The sequence below is a fragment of the Drosophila miranda genome, chromosome 2, assembly GCF_003369915.1.
Source record: "Drosophila miranda strain MSH22 chromosome 2, D.miranda_PacBio2.1, whole genome shotgun sequence".
In the NCBI taxonomy this organism is placed as follows: domain Eukaryota; kingdom Metazoa; phylum Arthropoda; class Insecta; order Diptera; family Drosophilidae; genus Drosophila; species Drosophila miranda.
In genome coordinates, this window is record NC_046675.1 from 411,239 (window position 1) to 430,215 (window position 18,977).

The 18,977-nt window shown below is 49.0% G+C and overlaps 3 protein-coding genes across 7 annotated transcripts; 1 reads left to right on the forward strand and 2 right to left on the reverse strand.

Moving 5' to 3' along the window:
* Positions 1-492: 492 nt before the first annotated feature.
* On the reverse strand, positions 493-9,698 carry LOC108156662 (calcium-binding mitochondrial carrier protein Aralar1). 4 transcript variants are annotated; one of them, XM_033389005.1, is made up of 10 exons: positions 9,608-9,698; positions 4,347-4,499; positions 3,650-3,812; positions 3,508-3,599; positions 3,246-3,440; positions 2,960-3,183; positions 2,332-2,498; positions 2,134-2,252; positions 1,459-2,068; positions 493-1,390 (listed from the first exon to the last, which is right to left on the reverse strand). In XM_033389005.1, exons 1-10 carry the CDS (start codon positions 9,671-9,673, stop codon positions 1,110-1,112), a joined length of 2,070 nt encoding a protein of 689 aa, XP_033244896.1. In that variant the 5' UTR covers positions 9,674-9,698; the 3' UTR covers positions 493-1,109. The 4 variants fall into 4 exon arrangements, with proteins under 4 accessions (XP_033244896.1, XP_017143767.1, XP_017143766.1 ...); XM_017288278.2 differs by lacking the exon at positions 9,608-9,698 and adding an exon at positions 7,969-8,351; XM_017288277.2 differs by lacking the exon at positions 9,608-9,698 and adding an exon at positions 4,677-4,877.
* Positions 9,699-10,424: 726 nt separating this feature from the next.
* On the reverse strand, positions 10,425-12,892 carry LOC108156663 (STAM-binding protein-like A). The gene is made up of 5 exons (XM_017288279.2): positions 12,541-12,892; positions 11,829-12,383; positions 11,455-11,770; positions 11,277-11,389; positions 10,425-11,210 (listed from the first exon to the last, which is right to left on the reverse strand). The coding sequence occupies exons 1-5, from the start codon at positions 12,654-12,656 to the stop codon at positions 11,045-11,047; spliced, it is 1,266 nt and encodes a 421-aa protein (XP_017143768.1). The 5' UTR covers positions 12,657-12,892; the 3' UTR covers positions 10,425-11,044.
* Positions 12,893-13,781: 889 nt separating this feature from the next.
* On the forward strand, positions 13,782-18,888 carry LOC108157355 (neutral ceramidase). Of its 2 annotated transcripts, none has more exons than XM_017289376.2 (6): positions 13,782-13,886; positions 16,326-16,482; positions 16,542-16,865; positions 16,923-17,789; positions 17,852-18,462; positions 18,526-18,888. In XM_017289376.2, exons 2-6 carry the CDS (start codon positions 16,354-16,356, stop codon positions 18,707-18,709), a joined length of 2,115 nt encoding a protein of 704 aa, XP_017144865.1. In that variant the 5' UTR covers positions 13,782-13,886; positions 16,326-16,353; the 3' UTR covers positions 18,710-18,888. The 2 variants fall into 2 exon arrangements, with proteins under 2 accessions (XP_017144865.1, XP_017144864.1); XM_017289375.1 differs by lacking the exon at positions 13,782-13,886 and adding an exon at positions 14,329-15,059.
* Positions 18,889-18,977: the final 89 nt, after the last annotated feature.

An 18,977-nucleotide genomic window follows, 5' to 3' on the forward strand; every position in this document is an offset into this window, starting at 1 on the left:
CTCTCGTCTGCTCTCTAACGGTCGCCTGGTCTCGAGACCTGGCTTGTGGCGGTCATGGTCAACGGGTACCTTCGATGGCGAGGGCGTGGCAGCTGACTTCGAAACCGAGTCTGAGTCTGGCCGATCCGAGGCGGCCTAGAAAGGCAGCCATGGCCCGCCATGGAATTAACTTGTCAACATCGATTTGCAAATTATTCCCCACGATTCTAATCAGATGCGTTTTGGCCCTGTTACCATGTGGCTGTGGCTGTGGATGGAGTAGTGGCAGTGTCAGTGACAGTTGCTCATGCATTAGCCGCTCGATTGAGTTGGCAAGTAGCTTTCAATAGCGAGCATCGTTCAGGGGCGGAACCCTAGATAGGTATGGTATCTCCGAGCACGAGCTAGTTTCTTTAGCAGTTGATAGAGGGAACTAGGACATTGAAAAGGGAACAGAGAAGGTCGGTCGAATATACTTTATTCTTTAAATAATATTCCAATAATTCCAGATAATTTTGTTTTCAACATAAAGTTTATTGGTTTATTCTTTATTAGCTAAGAGGTCATTCATTGCATTTCCTTTGCTTGATAGTTGTTTTGAACAAATTCGTATTAAGATTAGAAGGATTACGCTTTAAAAGTTCCATTGAGTGCAAAAGTTGACGTTCAGTGATTGGGTTGGTAATTGGTAGGTAATTTAGTGGCTCTAGATTTTTTAACTAGTTAACAAAGTTTACAAAAAACAGTTCTACACTTTCCTAAATAGAGTCTCCCTATAAAATCTTTAATATACATACATTTTCCTATGGTTTTCTTTTTCTTTTGGTTTGCGTGTACGTAAAAACAGTTGTTAAGAGTCGACTGCCACAAGGGCAGTTTTTCGCTCCCGTTTTTCAGATACAATAGTACTATATATTCGGACGATCTCCGGTTCGATCTTCCCCGCCTAAACGTTAGAAAAATCTTCAGTGCTTCTCTGTGTGTGTGTGTGTATGTGTGTGTAAACGCGTCCTAGCAAAAAATATATGCTCTTTTTTCTAACTGTGCACCACTGCTCGCTCGGATCCCCCCAATCCTGCGGGACAACTCTTGGACTATGGGGCGCTGGGCAGGCGATGGCGCAAGTACAATCAGGAGGCAGTCGTTGTGCCGGGCGTGGCAGCGGCGGCTCCACGACCGAAACGCGGCAGGTACAGGCCGAACTTGGACTCGACGCCGGCCAGGAGAGGCACTGCCGCCTTGTAGCCTCCGATGTGGTCCTGTGTTGCAGCACTCTCTAGCGAAGTGGCGGGCTTAAGCAACTCGGATCCTCGGGGCTGGGTGCCGCCAAAGTCTACGTAAAAGAGGCGCTGCATCAGCTCGTAGGTGACAAGGGTGACGCCGAACTGTGGCGACGACCGGAAGACACGAGCTGAAGGAGAAACAAGCAGAATAGAAATTATAGCTTGGAGCTCCGACACGTAGAGATATTATTCGTACCTGCTGTGCCCTTCCAGAACGCACGGGGACCTTCCTCGGCCATGATCTTCTTGGTGGCATCCCAGACGCCCGTGTAGGTCGTCTGACCGGACCGAGCAACCACCTGCAGGCGCGTCTTGATCACATCAGCGGGCGTGACCAGCGAGGCGGCGGGAACTCCAGCAATGGCTCCGGCGGCCAGCAGGGTCAGCGGGTGGTTATAGCCATTCTTGTCGGCCATCATAGCCTTGGTGTGGGCGTAAGTTGGGAAGTAGATGGCCGAGAAGGGTACATCGCGCAGCAGACAGGCACGGGCTCCTTTGTAAAGGCCGAAGAGACCCAGCTCCCGGACCACAGACCAGGCACGAATCTTGTTGCCGCTGGCTATCTCACCCGCCACCTGCAGCCGGATCTTGACGATCTCCAGCGGATTGGTGAACACCACTTGGGAGGCACCCGCACAGCCTCCAGCAAGGATCTCGGACCACAGCGGGATGTTGCCCCGATTGTCCGTGAGCTTGTCGCGCACCAGATCGTTCACCGTCAGCTTGATGGCCTTCTCCGGTGCCACACCCATCAGCTGGGGCAGCAAGCCTCGATACAGACCCAACGCGCCCTCGTGACGAATGACCTTTGGGAGTGTGAGGAGTGTGGTCAGTGTTGGAGAGTGATAATTTAGAGATCAGGAATAGTCACCTTCTTGAAGCAGTCCCAGGAGTTCCTATAGGCCACCTCCCCGATGTAGGAGCCAGCCCGCTGGTTCTGCATGCGCGTCTTCACAAGATCGATGGGGTAGACCACAGTAGCCCCCACAGCTAAAACAGAGGCAGAGAGGCAGCAAGTGGTTTATCATCATCGGGGAATAGGGTGTTTCATGATGGTTGGAATACACACCTCCAGCAAAGGAGCCGAGGGTGAAGCGGTAGGAGCTCTCCAGCACCTGGATGAAGGCCGAGCGGTCGGCGGGGCTCTCTACGGCCTTGATCTCGGCGAGGCGATGTGTGATATGCTTGGTATAGTGCTCGGGCGCAATGTTGCTGAGGTCGCTATAGTCGATTCGCCTGTGGAGACGATAGATGGCCAAGGATTAGTGAAGCTGCTCTTATAGTGGGATCTTATGGAGATGGGCTTATAGACAACGACTGGTTATGGTTATGGTTATGCCTGGGTGGTTGGGAGGTGGGGATACTCGGATACTTGGATAACGAAAACAAAACTGAGACCAGGGACCACTTCACTTGCCTACGCGTAGCAGCCTTGCGCTTCTTGCGCTTCCACCACCTGATATCGAGATGAAACACGGAACAATTTCGAGGAGTGCAGTGCAGGAGGGGAGAAACAGATACAGATAAACAGATGGAGAGAAAAGATACAAAGATGCAACGATTAGCACATTTTGATTGACATTCAACGGAGGGATCCCAAACATTTCACGGACATAGGTAGTCTTTCACCCGCTCTCACAATCATGCACATAAAACCACAAGTCACCCCCTAACGAAGCTCAGGGATGATCTCTTACCCCGTCTGCTGGACGGTCCCCGTCAGCTGGAAGAGAATGTCTATCTCCAGAGGCGTGATCTGACTCATCGTCTGGGCCGCGTACAGGAGCTGGTCCTTGGTGACGGGCTCGGATCGGTTGCCTTGCGTGGCCTGCAGGTATACCTGCTTGATCAGCTCCATGTTGTTCAGCAGCGAGGTAAATGCGATGAAGTAGGGGAAGCTCACTTTGTGACCCTCAGTGACCTGCACAGCAGAATGGTCCATTATTTTGGGGATAGTGAAAGGAGGAAGGTTCATCTACTAACCGCCACCAGGTTGTCCTTGACGTCGGGTGTGAGTAAATGCCGCTTGACCTTAACTATGATGTCCTGGAAGTCTAGGGGGGAAATAAATCCAGTGCCAGCTGGATCCTTGCTGCGGAATGCCTCCATGGCGTGCTCTTCGTGGAAGTCGTGCAGCAGTTGCGTGAATTCAGCATAGTTGATGAGGCGTTGCTTCTTCTATGCGATTCAGATAGGTATCATTATAGATTAAAGTTGCGAATGGATTGCAGCAGCCTCTACGTACATCACCAAAGTAGCGCTTGATGAAGGGTCCGTCCAGGCTGAACGGTATCTTTGAGTGCAGTTCGGTTTTTTGTACGACTTCAGCAAAGTCGGCTGTAAAAGAGATTAGGTTTCATTCGACTGGAATATCGGAAGCCACTCACCATAGGAGACGTTTCCGTTGCCCTGGCGGTCAAACAGCTGGAAGGCGGTCCTGTAGAGTGCGTCCGGGGTGCAGAGCAGGCCCTCGAATGCCTGGAACTCCGAGAACGAGATGAGTCCATCCTTGCTTGTGTCCGCGATGCCCGCCAGCAGGCGTACCGAATCCTGCAAAGGTGCGGATCGTGTTAGACATTAGACCGGTAGCGAAACTCGTTATGATTATCCGTGGAAGATAAATGTAGAAAAGAGCGTTACCCCGCAGACTTCAGCACCTAGAAATCAGAATTCAGCTCCCCCCGGTCCGATCGCCCGTTCAGTGCTCAGACCGTAAATCGGTCCGCGGCTGATAAGCGTCCAATTAAAACTGAATCTGTGACGTTGGACTGCCGGGCACGAGGCAATCAAGTGATTATACCCATTCGGGTGTGCGCATACCCAATACGGGAGCTGCCTTCCACTTACTGTGGGTCAAGGGCTGTACGTGAATCAGTGGCAGTGATTTATGGGGCAGGTAACAGCTGTCTACGGGGGATCCGACCAGGTTGGGGCTGTCTACGAGAGTTCCAAGCAGGCTGGTACTGTCTAAGGGAGTTCACGTGCTGATAAACCGTGTCCGCTTCTTGTACAATGACGCCTTATCAGTCGCGTCGAATAACCTTGCAATGACCCGAGGAGTGCAGCGTCGGCGACAGTACTTACGTCATTAAATGCAGCCTCCGAGAAGAGTCCGAGGAAACGACGGACAAAGTCCTCGCTGGTCATGTAGTGCTCCCCATCCCGTTGCAGAGAGGCGTACTTGAGGAAGACCTCGCGCAGCTTGTCGGTGCCGGCGCGCTTCAAGAACGAGGGGGTCTGCGGAAAGAAACAATGAGAGAGAGAGAAAAAGAATTTTAGACGATGATTAAAAGGGCGATGAGATGAGAGTGCTCTCTGGTCCGCGCTCTCTTGGGCCGCAGAACAGAAGCAACACGTGTCACATGCGAAGGGAAGCTTTTTGCGCATTCAATCCAATTAATATTATTAACCTACAGTAACGGAGTTCTTAGTCAGAGGCATTCTAATGCTGTTGCTGTTGCTGTTGTTGCTGTTGTTGCTGTTGTTGCTGCTGCTGCTGCTGTTCCCGCTGCTGCTTTGGCTTCTGCTTCACTTTTACTGTTGTTTCGTACCCAATTAGCTCATCAATCCCCACTGTGCCACCTGTGCCCCTCGCGTTTCCAAACTTAATGAGCAGCGCCGAAGCAGCCACCACTACTAACATTATGCTGAGAGAACAAAACTGAGAGAACTTTTATCTTTTCCACTCTTTTGCTTATCGCTCGCACGCTCTTGCTCACGCCTGCTGCCAATGTGCGCTTATGAAAGGTGAGGCACTTTCTATAGATTTTGTTGTTGTTCCTGTTTACCTTCCTCGTGGCAAACCGACAAACAAAACTGTTCTTCTGCCATGAGAGAGCCTCTAGTAATGCCTCACCTCAAATTTATGAACTCTGAGACTCAGAGCAGATAGTGCTTCTTGGGGCTCTCTTATGCTGCTATACTGCTACTGCTCTCTTAATTGGAGCTCTCTTAAGACGTATCGATGCACAAGTAACATAATCGAAAGGTCACCCGCCGCCCCGTCAACAAGTTAAGCTTCGATGACAATACATCCAATCATTCCATTCCCGTTTATCAATATTCATTGACGTAATCCGATTACCCAGCGAATGTAATTGTTATTCCCCTTAGACCCCTTCGAGTTCGTCTGGTTGCTGGGGGGCCAGCTAGCTCCAGTGCTCTCATCCGCTATTTTCCCCCGCGAGCGAATTTCGAAAAACAAAAACAGATTTCATTATGGAAGCTGCGAAAGCACAAAAACAATTATAGTGGATCCCTCGAAATGCTCGAAATATAATTAAGTGAGTATTTGCAATTCCATTTGATCGAATTCCTATACACTTCCGAAAGCTTACAGTAGGATTGATAATAGTCAGGGGGATCCACAATGATAATATATATGATAAATATATATATATATACATATATGTCACATGTTATGTGACAATATGATTGGGTAATACCTAATTGATAGTGCCTATTTTCCACGATTTCTTTCACCTATCGCAAAATTTGACAAAGTATCCCTTACCGACATATTTTATCGTGCACCTTAAAATGGTATTAATTTATTGTTTCTGCTGTCTCCGGATCCCTCAAAGTGTCGTATTGACTTTTTTCCAATCTCCCAATCGATGGGCATTCGGAATAAATGAATTCGTTCGCCGACAGTTTGGTGCACCATATGCCATGCCATTAAGTATTCATAAGAAACGACGAAAATTGAATTGTACACTTGTTAAAGACTTATAATTCATTTGCCTGGATGAGCTGAGAAATTGTCAACATAAAATACTTTAATTGTCGACGGAAGAGTCGGATGATATTGATGCATATCGTATAAAGGGAATATTCCTACAATATTCAACTCCAAAGTGCTATCTAGAAACTTCAGCTCATCCCCTTTTCAGCTCATTCCAGACAAGTGCATTGTGCATTTCCTTCAACCGCAGAATCGCATCACTTGAGGAGCGATTATTTGCACCATATTCCCCTGCGGCCCGATGTAAGCTCTTCCAAAGAAAGCTCGTCGACTTCTGGTTGAGTTGAGTCAGGCGTGAAATAGTCCCATTTGAATGGGTTACGACCAAAGGAAGCTTCGCTCAGCTACGGCCTCGATGCAATTGGTTGAACTTGAAATCCCACAGATACCCGTACTGCTGTACAAAAGTTTGCATATTCATGGACATGATAAAAGTTTCCGCTCCTCTTTTTCGCCGAGCAGAGCCAACAGGCGGAATATTGTGCACATATATATTGTGCAATACATATGTACGTACGACCCATGTGACAGACACCAATGTGTTTTTTCTTCGGTTTTCTGTCTATGTTTGTGTTGTGCGGTAATACCTTTGCAGAGGGTATTTCTGGGTAGCACTCGAACCACTAGAACAAAAATATTGAAATTTTCTTCAGATCAGTATTAATAGAGGACTTCGCGTAAGTCGTATGCTGCTACCAATATTTTAAACAGGTCGTGCAGAATCTTTGGAAGTATTGTATTAGCTTTGGCATGGGAACGACAGTGTGTTAAACCCTTCGATATCAAAGTATCTATGCTGTCTGTTGTTGCTGCTTTGTTGCATTTGCATAATGAGTTGGGCTTGGTAAAGGTCCTGCCCTACTCCTAGGCGCAGTCAAAGGTCGCTGGAGCAGGTCGCCTTTGTCCTCCGTCCTCTATCCTCTGTCCGTATCTGCCTGAAGCATGCGGCACGTGCTTGTCACTGAAACTGCGATAGTATTTGTGTGCAACTGTCTGTGGCTCCATGGAAATTTGTTGCGCCAGCGACAGCGACAGCACCGCCAAAGTTTTTGTTTCTGTTTGCAATTTATCTCAAGGTCAGCCAATCCGGCGGTTCATTATCGCAACGGCTGTCGCTGTGGCCCCTATACTGGGGGGCGGGACAAGCCGTACCGACACTGAAGTCAAACAGCAGTTGTCCGAGACAGAGAGGGAGAGAGGAGCATGGAGGAGAATCACGACAAATTCCGCCCTAAATCAATGGAATCTAAAGTAATCAATGAATCAGCCTCTGATCTAACTTTTCTCCAAATGCAATTACCGCTATACCCGGCCAGGGGGCAGAGATAGAGAGAGAGAGAAGCATGGGAAATAACGGCAGCTGTACGACCACTTGCGGATTACGTATACGCAGTGGCTGCCACCGTGTGCCTGCAGTCAGCTGTCGCTAGCTAATTGACGACAGAACTACGTATATACACATATGTACATACATATATGTTCTTACATAGAGGCAAAACCAAGAGAGAGAGAAAAAGAGATATAGTGATGTAGCATTGGCTGCTGGAATGATCAAAAACTGCAAGCGAGAGATACAGAGAGAGAGAGAGAGAACAGACCGCTATCTCGGTGACTTTCCCAAAGTCGTGAGCAGAGCAAACACAACACCAATCTCGGTGATTGAAGGTGATTTAGTTGTTTGACATCGGACTGGAGAGTAAGTCCCTTCCACAGAGGCGACGCTCTAAAAGCTCTCATTCGTTATGATATTTTTTTTTATTCTTTTTTTTATATAATGGTTTTGTTTTCGCCAGAAAGCTTTTTGGAGATATTAAACATTTATCATTTGCCTATTTCGTAATATTTCTTCTATCTGATTCGGATATGGATACGGTTTCGTTTCGTTTCGTGATTATTAGTTAGTTATTCAAGGCACTTGCCAATAGCACTATCTATTTAATTAGGAGCTTCTCCGGGCGTTACCTCTTCCTTATCCGGCATTTCCACTTAATCGAATGAACACAATCGGAAAGTCTCTTAGATCTTCGCGAACTTCGTAAACTCGCGCTATCTGGGGGATATATCTATCCGTCTATGTCTATGTCACTTATCCAATTGATAGCCCGCTTCTGTGCATCTGCTTCCAACTGTTGCTTATGCTGCGCGTCACAACTCGGACTCCTGCCAATGTGGCGGTAGGGGATGGGATGGAGGGAGTGCAGTGGAGACTTGACCGGATCTGTGTTTTTGTATTTAGCGCGACTGGTTCACCGTTTCGTTGTGTATTGGAGACGCGCGCGTTTTCTCGCTTTTCCCTGACTGTCATCCGCTGGCGACGCGTTGCTTTTCCACTCTGAATCGCGATTCTGATTCCAATTCCGATGGCGGAGAGCTTTTCCCCAGTAACACCCGAGCCAGCGACAGCGACGGAGAGAGAGACAGGGAGAGACAGAAAGAACGAAAGAGCACTTTCCGGACTTGCATTTCAGAATCATTTTAATTTATATTCGCACTCGGTTCGCTATTGTTTTTCCAACTGCAATGCAGCTGTAGAACAACAATAAAAGCTCTTCGGGGTGGTTTGAGGTGGCATAAACAACATAAATTTGATAATAGAAGTGCCTTCGCGGAAGCAACTTCGGCACTTCGGGTATACTCAAGGTGCCACCCATACATACATTTGGAGCGGCAAGGTCACGGCTTTTGTGCGTGCGTGCGTCAAGTGGTTGGGGAAACTGTCGAATTTCCCTTGCATTCATTCAATGTGCAACTGTTTACATGCGTGGAAGGGGCAGCAGAGAGCAGTCAAATCAGTGGGAAAGAGCCATCACAAATATTGCTCATACGTGCCCATGCCCGCGCCTGTGCGGTTGGCTGCCCTGCCGACTCTTGGCCAGCGAACACGTGAATGAAGCGTGTTGGCGGGGGACGACTCGGGAATCTATAAATAGAGTCAGCGCGGGAAAGCTGAGGCTGGGGCTGGGGGGAAATTGTGCCTCTATTTCAACGGAGCCGTCTGTGGCCTCTCTCCTCGGAGGCGTGATTATCCTTCGACTTTTGTCCGGAGCTGGAGGAGGGTTTTCATTAAATGAAATGAACAATTACTGGAAGCGAAGCACGAACAGACAGATGTTGTCATGAAGGTTAGCCAAATGTCATGGGTATGGGTGTCTCCTTTATGGCGCCTCACTCCCACCAGACACAGGCACAGAGAGAGACACAGAGTGAATCACGGGGGACTGCACTTCCACGTCCACTTTCTTGTTGTCACGTAGGAGCTGCTCTCCAGAGCGAGAGGACTGCATCCTGTGATGGCTTCAGCTGTTATCAGTTTACAGCTGTCCATCGCGTATTCCATTCTTATTTTCCACTATTCACACACACACATACACAGGCACACACCTCCCACCCGCACTATTTATTTATGGTTTTCCTACTGCCGACGCTTTTCCTTTTCCTGCCAAGCTGCTTGCGTATTTTTAGACCCCGGCAAGCACCTAATCCCCGGCTCTGGCTTTTCAATTTTCTTTGTGCTTTCGCCCTGCGTGGGAGGGGGTAATTAAGGCGTAAACTGGCGCACACTCGAGACTGGGACCTAAAGCCCCCTCTTCAGTGCACTTACTTCTAGGCATTGAGCGGCTGGCGGTGCAGGGATCCAATTAAGTGGATCCGGGATGTGCATGGGCATTATCAGCGGTGGGGGGCTGGGCACGTTGCTCTTTTATCGATTTTTACGCATAAATATCTGCTAATCTTTGGAGGAATTAACACTTCGGTTTACAGGTTTGCACTTAAAAAACTATTAACAAGGTTCCCAGAACGAATCCAGCTATAACCGACGGAAAGATTTTTGCTTGGAGGACAGCTGCAGCTGCACTGGGAGGAAAACCGTGAACGGAAATTTGAGCTGTGAAAACTCGGAAAATTCGAGTAGACAGCTGTTCAAGAGAAATTAAGTCTGCGCCATCTGTTCCTAGCTTTCGACCCCCCAACGCCGACTTTTATTGAACCAAAAAGCTTTGAGAGTTCCATAGCAGCCAGCTATAAGAGTAAAGCATAAACAAAAATACAAATAAAATCAATGTAAAAAATTCGTCATAGCGTCCTCTTTGCGTCTGGAAGTACACGTTGGACTGTAGCATGATCATTGTTGCAGGATAGAGGGCGTTACCTTGGCCCAAAATCCAAAGAGCACGCCCAGCGTGCCGCCCCCAATATTGCTGGTGGTATTGTGGGCCATCTGCTCCAGATACACGGTCCGGTCCACAGTTGGCACAGCGTTAACGGTTAACGTATGGAAGAGCGAGGACGTGTGCAAAGCCAGCGAATATCATCTGAATGTGATCGGCTATGTGAGGGGGAGGATTATCGGATTTTTTAGATTTTGTTCTTAGCTTGTAGATTGTTCCGATCATTTTTTCAGGAAAAAGACGAGTTAATTAATTAAATATTTCTCTTTAAATTATATCAAGTTATAGCATTTTATGATGATTCTTATTTTCTCAACAGGTTATTACGGATAGTTAGCAATAGTATAGTCAGACACTAACGAGAAGCATCAACAATAGGTTGCTCTGAAAGCTGCATAGAGTAGATGAGGATCTTCTGCCAAAGGCCTAACATAGTATTAATTATTAATTATAGATAGTAACGAACGAAAGAGTAAGCCACAATTGCAAATCACATTGGGTTCTTAAGAGGAAACGAAAAGCAAAAGCTGGTAGTAAATACAAAAAAAAAAATAACAAATGCAGCCAAGTGCTCTAAATAGTTGGATGTTAGAAGTCTAGTCCCGTCCCTGATGCTGGGACCAGTTGCATGCAAAAATACATCCCCTCTGCATTCCGAAAATATGTATCTCTGTCTCTCTATGTAACGTCTATGGTTAATCACTGTTTGACTGCGTGCATTCTCTTCCTGCAATTGCGGAAGTCCCTTGGGATGCCATGGGATTCCATGGGACAACTGAAATTGGGGGCTATTGGTGGTGATGCTAGATCTGTGAGGTGAGTGTCCCTCGACGCATTTTCTAAATTCGCTTTGCTGCCTCACTGGGCGACTATCTGCGCAGATCGATGACCTTGATCTTTGTGTGGGCATCCTTCTGAATGTGCTGTGCCTCCATGAATAGGGGTGGGTCATTCGGATGCGGATGGAAGCCCGATTGCCGGCACTGGGCGATATAGTCCAGTCCGTAGTGGGGCGTGAGTATAAAGAAACCAGTGCTGAGCGTTAAATAATAAAAGCAGATAAGAAATGTATTTCCAGATGAGTCAGCAGCGGTGACTCACGTGTTGTATTTGGGAGCACACACGATGGCCAGGGCCTCGGGCATCATCATCTGGTAGGAACAGTGCGTGTGCAAGTCCACGGAGGACAGGAAAGCAGTCTGGCTGGGATGGGTCTGTAGGGGAACCGCAGATCAGAGACTCGGATCAAGAGCTTATATAAAAAGTAGAGGCTACCCACATGAATCCAGCCGAGCGTGATTAGCTGCATTTGATCCTGCACATCGAATATCTGCTCTTCGTGCATCGTGTTGCAACTGTCCGGCGTGCCCTGCTGCTGTGGCGTGATGATGTGCGTGATGTAGAGCTGGTTCTGGGCCAGATGACCAGCGAGCACGCCGCACGTCTCGATGTTGTTGGAGGTGTTGGCCTTTGCCAGCTGCAGAAATACCTCCATGGTGTCGGCAGGTACGTGGACGATGCGCAATGAACCGGCTAGCAAAGAATCCGTGCGGTTGTACGACGGCTTCTGGTTTCGGTCGAAGCTGGGCTTCGAGCTGCGGCAGAAACGGATGAGCGGGAGGGCTGGCAACAGCTTCTTAAACTTGAACTCACTTGGATGTCTTGTCGGAGGACGCGTCTCCTGTTGGGAGCAGTAGCCCAGAGCCCGGCAGGTTGGTGCGATTGGCTCCTGTGGGGAAGTCGTTCGGGTAGACCACCTGATCCAACAGGTCGAGATCCGGGGCCGAGGGTTGGGTACCGTCGTCAATCAACACGTGCAGATTGGCTGGAATGAGCGAGGGTATCCCGCTGGAGCCCACCGCCTGCCGACTGGCCAGCTCCCTCTGGCGCTGTCGTTCCCGTTCGCGCTCCCGCTCCAGCTCCTTGACGCGCTCCGCCTCCTTGTTGGCCAGGAACTGCTCGTATTCGCGCTGGTAGTGGGCCAGCAGTTTAGCGCGCAGCTTCTCCGTTGTGGGCATGATCTCGTCCTTGATGCGCTTGTTGATGTCTCGCACCTCGGCCTTGACGTTACCATAGTCCGGGTGCTGGCGAATCTTTTCGATGAATAGGGTCATGTAGCGCAAGTACAGGATGAAGGCGTTTTCGTGGTTGCCCTCCCGCAGGTACACGTTGGCCATGCGCAGCATCTCCGTCCCAGAGCGGTAGTAGCTGCAACGAAGGGCATTCGCCAATTAGCAAGGACACACACTGAGAACATCCTTCAAAGGCAAATGTGCGCTCAAGGTCCCCCTCTGTGACATTGAGACGCCTCGACTGGGACGGCCTTGAGCCATGAGCCTCCTGCCTGGAGGGAGTCCGGACTTACCGCGTCACGGGCTGGTTCTTGTCCACTTCGATGAGGTTGCCGCAGTGCGACAGGTGCTTCATCCGCTCCTGCGGCTCCACAACGCCCATGCTCATGTTGTTCACAGCCTTCGACATGGTTTATGGTTAATGGTTTATGTTTATTCCTCTGCTGCTCCTGGTTTGGTTTGGCTGCTTTGTACTGCTGTGTGGCTATTGGGTATACTCTGCGTGGGACTCTGGAGACTTCCCACTCGCATTGGTTGTCTGCCCGTCCACTGGGCCAGTGCTGGACCCTTTTTTTTGGGGCTATTTTCAAAATAGTATTTTGTAATGATTGTACAAGAATTACTCATTACGCAGGTGGCGTCCACGCCAAAATATACCAAAAATATACCTTCCCATTTTAAAAATATACCCTAAATATACTGACGAATTATTCAAGTTCCATCACATATACTCTTCTTTTTGGATATTCCGTCGAATATTACTAGCCAGCTAAGACCCTCAAGTCTGAACTTATAATTTTATCGGATTATCTAAGCAATTTGCTACAAGACTGGTTTAATTTAAGTTTCCATCTTTATTGCACTGCTTATAAAATAAGGTTTAAGCAAAAACGTCAACAACAATTTCCGCTAAATTAATTTTTTTACATGGCGACTGCACACTAACTACACATTGGCTACATATTAAGTACATTTTTGTGTAACTTACAAAAGCAAACGGTCAGGATTTCGATTCTGTCCCACCACACTTGAGCGCCAAATAGAAATTATTTGAAAGTGAAAAGGAACTTAAATACAATCCAATAAATGATGCACGGAAGTACGATATGTTCAAAATTAAATTTAATAGATTGATGAATTTGATAAAATATACCACTAGGTGGAAAACGCGCACAGCAGTGCTGCCTAAATTTTAAATATTAGCTGCACCGGTCTGGCACACAGCTGGTGCCAGCCGTGATGATGGTAGATTGGGCGGGATCTTTGAAATTGGAATTAAAAGAATAAACAACTTTACTTGCAATTGAAAATTGCTTTTCAAGCTGACGGATATTTTAATAAACATGAATTATTATTATTTTCTTTCAGAACTTCTGAGCCCGTCTGAATCTGTAGTTTGGCCCGTTGAACGTACCTAATCCGTATCGCGATCGGGGGACATAAAACATGGCTAATCTGGAACTCTGCGATACGGCTATCAACTTTGAGTAGTTATTTTTAAAGACCCCACACTTGGGCGGCCAATCGTTGGAGCCTCCATTCAGAAGCAGTCCGTGGCTCAGACCTAAAGGAGGGAGGCAGCAGACTCTTCTTGGCAAGCTAATTTTCAACTTATACGAGCATTCGAGTACCTGCTGAGGTAAGCCAAAGTCAACCATTTCGTAGTGCAAATACTTAGTCCGCAGCTAAAGAGAAGCTGAGAACAATAAAACAATAGCGAATATTTGGTTCCAGGGGGTCAAAGTTCGTACTTGTTTACTTAAGCACATTAGCACTAAGTGGGAGGGCCAATCTATTGCCTCTGATCTGCGGAAACTACATCAGTAAGAGTGCGATATGATAAGCTATCGGCGGATTATTTAAGGCATTCATTCAGATTGGTTATAACCAACAGTGCGGGTCGTGATACTAGCCACACTCGGAGATCACGAAGAGAGAGAGAGAGAGAGAGAGAGAGAGAGAGAGAGATACCCTGATTGAGAGACTGACCAACTGAGAAACTGACTCATGGATCGCACGTACACGCCCACAGAGACCCCGAAAAATCCATTCAGAGCTCGAGCTCGGGTTCGTGGCGGGCTCCCAGTCGAAGCACAGCTTTGGCGCATAGCGGGCGTCATTTCAAGAGATCTCCACTCTCCACAGTTCAGCTCTGCTCTGGTCGGTTCGTTCGGCTTTGGAAGTTGAAAGGGGGCCATCAAGAGTGTCGCGTTTGCATGAGTGCCGTGGAAAGATAAATAGATACAACAGCGAGCTCGGGCATTCGGGGGTTCGTTCGGCGTGTTTTGAAATCCGTTTTTGGAATCGACAAGTCTCGAACAAGTGCCATTGCAGTGCAGCGGGAAATGCTTTGAAATTCCCACCGATAATCGCTCTAATTTGCCAATAATTAGGTGGCTCGCGCGTGTGATAAGCTCTGGACATTAATAAAAGTAATTATGGAATTAGTCTAGTGTGAAGCCTGAAGTCTGTATGTGGTCAATCAGCGGATTGAGTGCCAAGTGATTGAGTGAGACGGAGTCAAGCCGGCCCAAAGGAGTCGATTGCATAATATAATACACGAAAACGAGTCCGAATTGGGTGCAAGCAACCTCCAAGATACAGATACATACATATGTACATACCTATGTCTATATGCGAACGGCGGTATTAAGTGCGAAGTGTATAAAAGGCTCATCAACCGAAATCTTCTGTAATTTGCTCAATTGGCGGACAAACGCCGTTGATCAGCGTTTGGCGTCGTGTATCCAAGAGATACTTTTGTATCTGGCTCAGCATCAGCAACAACATCAGCCTCTCTTTCTCTCTCTGTGTAAGTGTGTGCCGGCTGCCATTTCATTACAAAAGTATTGCAAAAGTATCTGAAGCATACGCATCCCAATCCGAATCGAAGCCAAGACCAGTCACAGACCGACCGACCGACCGACCGCCACAGAAAGATACGTGTTTACGATCCCAATTGTATCTGTATCTTGTGCGAAGGCCCTGCAGCTGTTATCGCTGTGGTTTCTGTTGTTGTCGGCTCACGGTGCCAGTGCCAGCATATTTATTTTATTATAATTTCGTTTTCAATGTCAGGCCTGTGGTGTGCGTCCATTATGCAGAGTGTCCGTCCCAGAGGCGGGGTCGGCGCGAGGAGGGTTATCTACTGCTTTACATGCGCGACAATTACTCACTCGATTTCCTATTTAACGCATTCTCTGAGAGAGGGTTCTATATGGTACACCCGCTGCATACAAAAGAAGTCGATTCATCAGCGAAAATTTAAACACAAGTCAGCGGAAAACATGAAAGAAAGGATTCATCTGGACACCGAAGGTGTAGATACTCTTTCGCTTTTAGAACGGCCGGACAGTCCTACAGCGCCTCGCGATATCACAATACCCTCTGCAAGAGTGTAACAAAGAGGCAAGCTGTGGGAGGGAGTACTGGGTCTTCAGTGGTTTTGGAAAACCCCAACTACTTTTGATTTCAAAAGTACTGACTCTCCCAGATACTGCGACGAGTATTTACACTGCTCACCAGCGACTCGGAGTGGGGAGTTTGAGTCCGCCACTGAAGAAGCCGCCAGCCCAGCTGTCCGCTGTCTTCTGTCCGCTACTTTCGCAAGCTGATAAAAACCGGTTCCCGATCTTTGAGCGCGACTCACCAGCTGATAAGGGAGCCCAGAGCTGCGACTTTGCTTTTGTTATTACTATATTGTTATTATTGATATTTGTTATTGAGGATAGCCACGCACATTTACATTGATGCGTCTGCTGGAGGTCGCACCAGAGTCCAAGCGATTGATATTTGCATTTTTCCACTATATCCAATTGATAGATGATGGTCGTCGCGTGGAATTGGTTTGGATGGGTGCCTGAGTGCCTCAGTCGCTGCTGTCATTCGATTATCGGTTGGCTCATAATCACTTTGTTGCAAATATTTGCAATCTACTCGAGGGGGTTGCCAAATGCGGCTGCCAGATGGGGTTCATTGATTTCCCTGTGTCTCATGGAGGAAATCAGAGATAGCCACAGACGGGAGCTTGAATCTGAGATCTCTTTTCAAATCAGTCCATTTTTGTGTTGCTTTGCAGACCACAGTTGCTCGCTGTTAATCCTACGATGGCCATATCCAAGATTGCTTTCTTGGCTCTAATAGCCCTGAGTGGGCTCTGTGGCCTAGCCAGTGCCACCTACAAGGTGGGTGTTGGCCGTGCAGACATCACCGGACCCCCAGTGGAGATCAACTTTGTAAGTGCTTTGAATTGTGGTGACCAGAAAGACTGAGCCCTCACTCCCTCCTTTCTCAGATGGGTTATGCGAACATCAAGCAAGTGGGTCGTGGCATCCACACCCGCGTCTTTGCTCGTGCCTTCGTGGTGGAGGACGAGAAGGGCAACCGGGTGGCCTTCGTCAGCGCGGACGCGGGTATGATGGGGTACGGCCTGAAGCGGGAGGTGATCAAGAGGCTTCAGGCCCGCTACGGGAACCTCTACCACACGGACAACGTGGCGATCAGTGGCACGCACACGCACGGAGCGCCCGGTGGGTTCCTGATGCACCTGCTCTACGACATCTCCATTTTGGGCTTCGTCCCACAGACCTTTGAGGTGATGGCCCAGGGTCTCTATTTGGTAAGTAGAAAGAATGGATTCAAAATGGGACGTCAACTTATTTTCCTTATCCCAAAGTGCATCAAACGAGCCACTGACAACCTGGTGGATGGACGCATCTTTCTGTCGAAGACCACCGTCCTCAACGTGAACATCAATCGCTCCCCGACGTCGTATCTGCGCAATCCGGAGGAGGAGCGAGCCCAGTACGAGCACGACACGGACAAGACCCTGACGCAGCTGCGTTTCGTGGATCTGGAGAACAATTTGCTAGGCGCCTTCAACTGGTACGCAGTGCATGCCACCTCCATGAACAACACCAACAGGCTGGTGACCAGCGACAACGTCGGATACGCCGCCCTGCTCCTGGAGAAGGAGTACAACCCGAACAAGATGCCGGGCAAGGGCAAGTTCGTGGGCGCCTTCTGCTCCTCCAACCTGGGTGATGTGTCCCCCAACATCATGGGACCCAAGTGCTCCATCTCGGGCAATGAGTGCGATCTGCTCACCTCACGCTGCCCCTCCGGCGAGGGAGAATGCTTCGCCTCCGGCCCCGGCCGGGACATGGTGGAGAGCACCCAGATCCTGGGGCAGCGGCTGGCGGACGCCGCTCTTGGTCTGCTGAATGAGCAGAGCCAGGAGTCGACGGCCCGCGAGGTCACTGGCGACGTGCGTTTCATTCACCAGTTCGTGGACATGCCCAACTACAACGGCAGCGCCTACAACCCGCTCAGCCGGAAGATCGACAAGATCAGGGGATGTCAGCCGGCCATGGGCTACAGCTTCGCCGCCGGCACCACGGACGGACCCGGCGCCTTCAGCTTCGAGCAGGGCACCACCACGGACAACCCCATGTGGAACTTTGTGCGCGACTTTATCGCAACTCCGACCCAGGAGGACATCAAGTGCCACGAGCCGAAGCCCATTCTCCTGGCCACCGGCAGGGTGAGTATTCTAAGGGACCTGTCCTCTGATCTGAACGATTTGCTAATGTTTCCGCCTTCTAGGCCACCTTCCCGTACGAGTGGCAGCCGAAGATCGTGTCCGACCAGCTTCTGAAGATCGGAGATGTAATCATCGCCGCCGTTCCATGCGAGTTCACGACGATGGCTGGACGGCGCCTGCGCAACCAGATCCGGGCCGCAGCCTCCGCCGCAGGGGGCCTAGACACGGAAGTTATTATCGCCGGGTTGACCAACATCTACACCAGCTACACGGTGACTCCCGAGGAGTACCAGGCTCAGAGATACGAGGCCGCTTCCACGATATTCGGGCCGCACACGCACTCCATCTACATGGACGTGTTCGAGCGCCTAACCAAGGCCCTGATGCGGAACGAGACGGTTGAGTCGGGTCCCAGTCCGCCCTACATGAACGACGTGATGCTGTCCCTCAACACGGGCGTGCTCTTCGACGGACATCCGATCAACACGGACTTTGGGTATGTGAAGACGCAGCCCGAGAAGGAGTACGGAATCAACGACACGGTCAAGGTCACCTACATCTCGGGCAATCCGCGCAACAACCTCTTCACCGAAAAGACCTACTTCACCGTGGAGCGCAAGATCAACGAAGACCGCTGGAAGGTAGCCTACACGGACGCCAGTTGGGAGACCAAGTAAGTATTTCAACGGTATTCCCGCGGGCAAACTCTTCTACCATCTCCAACCATCTTTTGCAGGATGATCTGGCACCGCACCAACACGATTTTGGGATTCAGCGATCTGGAAATATACTGGAACATCAGCCCGCAAACGCTTCCAGGGGTCTACCGCATCCGGCATTCGGGCGAGTACAAGTACATCCTCGGCGGAAAGTACCCCTACGAGGGCCTCTCGCACTCCTTCACCGTCAAGGAGGACTAGGTCGGACCGGAGTGGTTCCTAAATATGTATTCCTGGGCCAGAGGAGCATTGGCCTCTCCGAGAGAGCAACAGCAACACAAATCCATGTACTATATTTATTTACCATTTATAAGTGACGAAGGAAAAGCTTTATTTTTGCAACTGCGAATTAAAAGGATGCCAAATTTTGTTGAAACTAAGGTATGCGATGGGTTGTTGCTTTTGGGTTGATGCTCCACACAGATGTGTATCCAAAAGATACATTCATTCAAATGTTGGACATCCTGCT